The 7729-nt window shown below is 35.5% G+C and overlaps 1 protein-coding gene across 1 annotated transcript; it reads right to left on the bottom strand.

Moving 5' to 3' along the window:
* LOC109838744 lies at positions 3911-4702 on the bottom strand. Its single transcript, XM_020407166.1, has one exon. The coding sequence runs from the start codon at positions 4691-4693 to the stop codon at positions 3911-3913; it is 783 nt and encodes a 260-aa protein (XP_020262755.1). The 5' UTR covers positions 4694-4702.

The following is a 7729-nucleotide window of genomic DNA, read 5'->3' as shown; positions in this document are numbered from 1 at the left end:
AAAACCGGTGAGATCTTGAGCTTGAAATTGGATGCATTACATATCCAATCATTATTTTCTTTTCTTGTGTGATATTCTCCAATGGTGTAGGATACTAGAACTTGCATTGAATCTCTTCAAGGCCACATAACTTTTGTATGCATAAAAGGTGATTGAGGCACATTTTTGTTTATAGTCCACATTAGCCAAATAGCCTACCATGCACTATTGTTCCCTTTGATTAGCCTTGAGCCTATGAGCCTAATTTTCGTTGATTTAACCCACATATGTAACCTTCAAAACCTGATTTTATTCCTTACCCATTGCCTAAGCTAGTGGAGCACATTTTATGATACAATGGGTTATGTGAGTAATGTGGTGTAAGCTTGGGGGTGTGAAAGTAGGCGTTTGCTTCCTTTTCATAATTCTTTCAAAAAAAAGAGAAAAAAAAACCAATTCGAAAAAAAAGATGAATAAAGTATTATCTTTATGGTGTGTGTAATTGCGGGTGTCGAAAGAATTTACTATGGCATACTAAAAGGAGTAGATGGAAGAAGTTCTTTAATAGATGATGGAGTTTGTGTAGATGTCATTGATCTTACTTTGAGATCTAATCTTTTGCAATCAGAGCTCCACTAGTGATAAGCTTTCAACCAATCTCAAATATCTATCCTACCCTTTTGACCTTAGCCCCATTACAACCAAATAAAAGACCTCATGATTTTGTTACATACCTTAGTTTTAAAAGTGGTGGAGAATTGAGATGAAATGCAAGCTTATGGATTGAATACATCCATTCGGAAGAATTTTGAGCGATACAATCACATCCTTAAACACATGAGAGATTGAGAGTCCACTTATCCTAAAGTGAGGTCTACCAATTTAACTACCTGAATGTCTCAATTTTAGTACTTCGGGATTGAAGGTCTACCAATTTAACTACCTGAATGTCTCAATTTTAGTACTTCGGGATTGAAGCTAGTTACATGAATTTTTTTTTTATACTTTGACTTGAGAATTGGATAGGATGGCTATCCTTGACTTGTGACTCTTGTGATCGTAAATAAATTTTGAAATGTGATTTTGTTGAGAGTTTTGGAAATTAATTTGTTAAGTTCCGATGAAAAGTATTTGTTTTGTGATATGTTTGATATTGGTTAAAGGATTAATGAGGGGGTGATCCCTACTCTATTTGGCGTTCACTCCTCCTAATTTTTATTGTTTATTTACTTGAGGACAAGCAAAAGTCTAAGCTTGGGGAAGTTGATAAACACGTAAAATATGCATTATCTTAGTATGTTTCAAGCATGATTTACGAGTGTTTAATGCATATTTCGTGTTTAGATCGAGGATACTGCTGTGGTTTGTGTTCTTATATGTAGGTATTGGCTCAAGATTGAAAGATTTAATGATCGTTGGAAGTTATACAAGAGTTTGAAGCAACAACAAGATTTCAAAGGCATGGTTCGTGAAGAAAATGGATGCACAAGTATGAAGAACTGGAATTTCGACCATGATGCAATTTGAATTCTGAAAAACTCAAAAGATAAAAGTTGTATATCTCTTCAACAGGTTTCCAATGCAACTTGAATCACCTCATTCCGAGGTCGGACGCAAAAGTTATAGCCAAAATACCGAAAACTAAACAAAGAAGCACAAAATCAGCAAAACAGCCCCTATCACATTCTGGTGTGGTGCAGACCACACCTGTGGCACGAAAATTAGTTATTTTCCAGATTTTTAGGAACATATAAATAGATGTTTTGACTTAGGGTTTTGGATATCTTATCTTATGTTCTCTTAGCCATCAATTAGTAATTATTTTGGAGTTCAAGTATTGAAGAAAGACACTAATTTCTTGTACAAGATTGGATTGCAAGTTTTGATTTTGAAGATCTCAATTGAAAGACGGGTTAATTATTTCCTCTCTTTGATTTATTTCTTCTTATGATTGATTTGCATAATTATTTGATGTATTCTCTTATCCCAATCATGTGTGAGTAGATTTCTTGTCTAGGATTGGGAAAGAACCCAACTTTTTGGTGATTGATGATGAATTGATATAGGTTCTTGGTGAAAGTTTAAATCTTTGAACTTGATTTCTAGTGTTTTAATTTTGTTGATTCGCTTGATCACCGTATTAGCAATCATAGGTAATTAATTGAAGGACTGAAAGGTGAAGATTAATACCGGATCTCTAAAAAAAAAGCAGGGAGCTCGAACCACGAAAGTAGGCTAGATTCCTTGGGGATTTGATTTGGATTAGCATAAAGCTTAATGGGTTTAACTTAATCTTAATTCCACGAAAGTAGGTTAATTGAGATTAATTAGGCACGATCTTTAGACCATGAAAGAGGCTTTAGATTAATTTAGGCTAATTCACCCTTTTTAGTTTAAACCAACACCGAGAACTAAAATAATTCATCATTGAGCATCGAAGTTGTGGTGAAAACCCAATCCTGGCTCTTCATTATATTGAATTCCACCTGATTGGTTATTATTTTATTTCTTTTAATTTTTATCTCTTCTAATTTACTCATTAGATTTAGCTAGTCGAATAACGTGAGATTTGGTAATTAACCCTAGTCTCTGGGGGATCGACCTTGATAGCTACAACGAGTCTGTGCGCTTGCAGATTTTTCCTACCAATTTGATAATAACAAATACACTTTTTAGAAAAATAGACGAACACTTAATAACATTTAAAAGTGATTTTAATAATAGTTAAATAGATTTTTTTTTATTACTAGAATGGCGGATAGGTTAATATGCAATGATTGTAAAGTTATACTAGGATAGAGTTAAAGTACAAAACATAGATTGATGGTCTTAGACATATCTATTTAAAAGTGGAGTAGAAAAACTAACGTGAATAAAAGACTAAGAACTAAATAGTGGAATTTAAAAGGAGAGAATTTAATACATTTTAAAGATAAGATAATGAAAGAATATATATAGAACATAGATAACGAGACTAATATTTTGTGGAATAGCATTTCTTTTTTGTATTAGAAAAGTGGCTAAAGATATACTAGGAGAGTTTAAAGGTTGTATATTAGACAGTAAGGAGAGTTGGTGGTGGAATGAGAGTGTGCAAAAGGTTATTAGAGAGAAGAAAACTTTATATAAAGAGTGACAAAAGTGTAGGCTTAGGGAAAATTTAGAAAAATATAAACTAGTAAGGAAGGAAGTAAAAGAGTGGTTAGTAAGAATAAATACAAAGCTTATAAAATTTTTTATAAGCAGTCAGAATCTAAGGAGAGAGAGAAAGATATATTTAAGCTTGCTAAGATTAGAGAAAGGAAAAGTAGAGATTTGGATAATATTAGGTGTACTAAAAGTGAGGATCAAGAGTTCTAGTGATCGACGGGGAAATAAAATAGAGGTGGAGGGATTACTTTTATCAATTGTTTAATGATAATCAAACAAGTGAGCAAAATAGAGATTTTGACCATATAGTGAATGATGGGAACTATAGATATTGTCGTAAAATTAAGATTAGCGAGGTTAAAGATGTTCTAAAAAAAATAAAAAGTGGACGAGCTGTAGGACCGGATGATATCCCTATTGAAGTTTGGAAATGTCTTGGAGATATAGGCTTAGGATGGTTAACTAAACTATTTAATAAGATTATCAAGACGAAAAGAATGCCGGATGAGTGGAGGATTAGTATTTTGACACCAATATATAGGCAAAATGGTCAGATTGGTATACTTTTTAGAGGCTTGGTGACATGTTAGTATATTTTCTTTTACTTTTTGTCAGATTGGTATAAATTTTTAACTCCTCATCAAATACAATTTTCTGCTCCTAACCCCTCCTCTCCCTCCTCCTCCTCATCCTCTTCCTCCTGCTCCTCATCCTCTTCAACCTCCCCCTCCTCCTCTTCCTCCCTCCGATGTCGACCGGCGGCGCACGGATCTCCGACGACCTAATACCCAGACTCCCCAATAAGGAAATTGTATTGATGAGGATGAGGAGGAGGAGGGAGAGGGATTGAGGTCATAGTGTCAATGCCGAACACGTGCTTGATTCGTGCAAGAATCATGAAGATCGATCGAGATAGAAGCGAGATCACGACATCGAATGTGGATCCCCAAAGTGAGCTCTGTCGCAGGTACTTGACTTCCTGTCTCTTACAGAAGGTTTTCTGTTGGACGTCGGTGACCGCCGTCATCTTGTTCAGTTTGCTCTGGACAATCATTTTCTGCAATCTGTGCTCGGAGTTGGCTAATTCGTTCATCTCTTTATAAAGAGCCACTGTTGCTGCTGTCAATCGATCCATTTTCTTGACTCTGAAGTCCATCTCCTTGGTGCTCATCGCCCACCGATTCGGATCCTTGCTCGAGTCCGCGTAGCTCTTGAACCTTTGATCGAACCTAAAGAGCTCCTGATTGGCGTATTGCTTGCTCATATTAGACGTCGAGGCGACGATTAGGCGGAGGGTCTTCGTGAGCTTTAGAAGAAGTGTGTCATCATCGGAGACGACCTTGCGAACTCCTTCGAGAGCGATGGTCTCATAGTGTAGGCGAGAAATTTGGGAGTCGGAGAGTGATCGCCAGAGATGGACGAGATTGGGCATGAGGCTGGCAATCTCGAAGGCGAGGATGCCGACGGTGGAGGATCTCTTGGTGAGGATCATTGATGAGGTTTCTTGGGTCATTGAAGAGCGGATGGCAGACTTGACTCGAGTGAGCCATGTCTCTAAAGCCATGGAAGAGGAAGGAGATTGTAAAGATTTGGGAAGTCTAGCTGGTGTGTGTTATTAGCACTTTAGGTATGAGGAAAAGGGGAAAGAGGGGAAGGGGGGTTAATGATTGGAGATGGAGGTGAACGGATAAGGAGGGGAGACTAAATAATTAGGAAGATGAAGAGGAAGAGGATGAGGAGGAGGAGAGGGGGAGGTTGAAGAGGATGAGGAGGAGGAGGGAGGATTAGGAGCAGGAAATTGTATTTGATGAGGGAGTTTTTTGCAAAAAAATCCCATCAGCCCTGGTCGGAACAGTAACTCCGGTCAAATTTAAGGCCTATATGGTGCCGGAGTCGAAAATTTATACCAATCTGAGAAAACTAAAAGAAAATATGCCAACATGTCACCAAGCCTCTAAAAAATATACCAATCTGGCTATTTTGCCCTAATATATAAGAATAAAGGGGATATACAAAGTTGTTTAAATTATCAAAGTATAAAACTCACATAGTATAAAACTTTGAGAGAGGGTAATTGAGCAAAGACTAAAAAAAGTGACATGTATATCTAAAAATTAATTTGGTTTTATGCCTGGGAGGTCAACTATGGAACTTATATATATTTTGAGACAGTTGATGGAGAGATATAGAGAGAAGAGAAAGGATCTACATATGATTTTTTATCGATCTAGAAAATACTTATGATAGAGTACTAAGAGAGGTAATGTGGTGTATGTTAGAAAAGAAACATGTATATATTGATGTGATTAAATATATGTATGCTAGAGTAACAAATAGAATAAGAACTAATAAAGAAGAGATTAAACCATTTCTATTACTATAGGTTTACACCAATGGTCAGTTTTAACTCCTTATTTTTTTTCATTAGTTATGGGCCAACTTACTAAGCACATTCAGAATGAAATTTCATGGTGTATGTTATTTTCTGATGATATAGTATTAGTTGATAAAACTAGAAGAGACATTATTGCTAAAGTAGAAAGATGGAGACAAGCTCTAGAGTCTAAATGTTTTAGATTTAGTAGAACAAAAATAAAATATATGGAATGTATTTTAGTAAAAATAGGAAAGAAAGAGAGCCTATGGTACATATTGATGGCCAAAAAAATACTTAAAACTAATTATTTTCGCTATTTAGTATTTATCATTAGGCATGACGGTAAGATAGATGATGATGTTGTGCATCGAATCAAACCAGGATGGTTGAAATGGAGAAGTGCTTCTAGAGTTTTATGTGATCGTAGAATACCAATGAAATTAAAAGAAAAATTCTATAGGACGGTTATAAGACCAACTATATTTTATGGGTCAGAATGTTGGACAATTAAAAAATAACATGTTTAAAAAATGAGTGTAGCAGAAATAAGAATGTGGCAATGGTCTTGAAAGTATACATTAAAAGATATGATAAGAAATGAATGCATCCGTAGTAAATTAGAGGTTGCAACTATTGAGGACAAAATAAGAGAGAATAGATTAAGATGGTTTGGTCATGTACAAAGGGGACTCATTAGTACACCGATAGGAAAAAGTGATAATATTAGAGTTAATGGGGGTAGGAGACCTAGAGGTCGATCTAGAATGATTTGGTCAGAAGCAATTAAGAATGATATGATTAAGACTAACGTAATGGAGGAAATGACCCGCAATAGAATGGAATGGAAAAATAGGATTCATGTAGCCGACCCCAAACATTTAGGATAAAAGCTTTGTGGTGGTGGTTGTTATTATCTACTATGGTATGTTGGGAAATCTTAGCGTGGATGGGGTGTTTGAGAGCTCCGTTGCAATTGTGTGATGAGCTTTTGTGGTTTCAGCAACATATTAAGGGAAGAATAGTTAAGAGGAGAGTGTTTCATATTTGTTTAGCTGCCTCAGTCTACCATGTGTATTGTGAAAGGAATCGAAGATGATTTCAGAGTCAAATGCTGGAGGTGAATCAAGTAGTGAAGAACATTAAGGTTGATTAGAATGTGTAGTTTTATAATCTTGCCTCATTTGAAATTTTGGATGGAGAACATGTAAATAAATGAGATGCATAGAAGCTGATATTGAGAGGTGATTTTGTTTGAGACCGGGGTATGCCTGTGTATAAGTTTTGTACATAATGTTTCATTTGGTAAGGAAAATATTTTCATTTTCTAAAAAAATATATATTTCTAGAAACTAAAAAAATACTTCCATAATCAGTCTCTCCCACTAAACCCTTCCAATTAGGCGGTGACATAGGTGCCAAACAACTGTTGGGTTTTGGGCAGTAAATATAGGTTCGACAAGTTCTTATCGTAATCATACGGGGTACGTGCTGACGTGGTACGCTCTAGGAAATGGATCATGAAGTATATAAACCTACTTCAAAATGGATAGAAAGAATAACTTGGATTGTCAAAGGGAAGAAATAGATTTATTTAGTGTTCTTTTGGGATTGGGAAGTATCATATACCACCCGAAGAATGAAACCGGCATGTAGTTGTTTTCTGTTGTTTCTAGCAATTTTGTTACAATATAAGTACGTATGCTTCAGAAACTGAACTTGGAAATCGAAGAGGGAGTTGTTTATGTGACACATAGTAGAAGAGTTTAATTAAGGAATTATTTTTCTAATTTCTTCAGTTTTTATAAATAATTCCAGTTTAATTACCATAAATCATTATATATATATGATCCTAATACCACCATATATCTTTAGATTATCATGGTTTCTTATGTGGTATTATCTCATCCATTGGAAATGGAATGCATGATAAAGATGGAAGTAATTGAGGCTATTTATGGGCTTAAACCGTCGTCCAGTTGGCGCTATGTATCCAATTCTACCATGCTGCAACATCTGGAGTTGGTGACTAAAGGTTCTCCATATAACACATCCAATACTTATATTCCAAAAATAGGAATCACTGTTTCACTCAAAAAGATAATCATAATTCTATCTATTGAAGTTAAGCCGTGAAAGCTCAAGCTTCAGGCTTGAGCCAACATGCAACTCTCTTAACCATATCCCAAAAGTAGTAAGATAGACCAACCAATAGTAAGATAGACC

Source organism: Asparagus officinalis, chromosome 4, assembly GCF_001876935.1.
Source record: "Asparagus officinalis chromosome 4, Aspof.V1, whole genome shotgun sequence".
Classification (NCBI taxonomy): domain Eukaryota; kingdom Viridiplantae; phylum Streptophyta; class Magnoliopsida; order Asparagales; family Asparagaceae; genus Asparagus; species Asparagus officinalis.
Note: the sequence above shows the minus strand (reverse complement) of the source record. Positions and strands in the feature narration are given on the sequence as shown.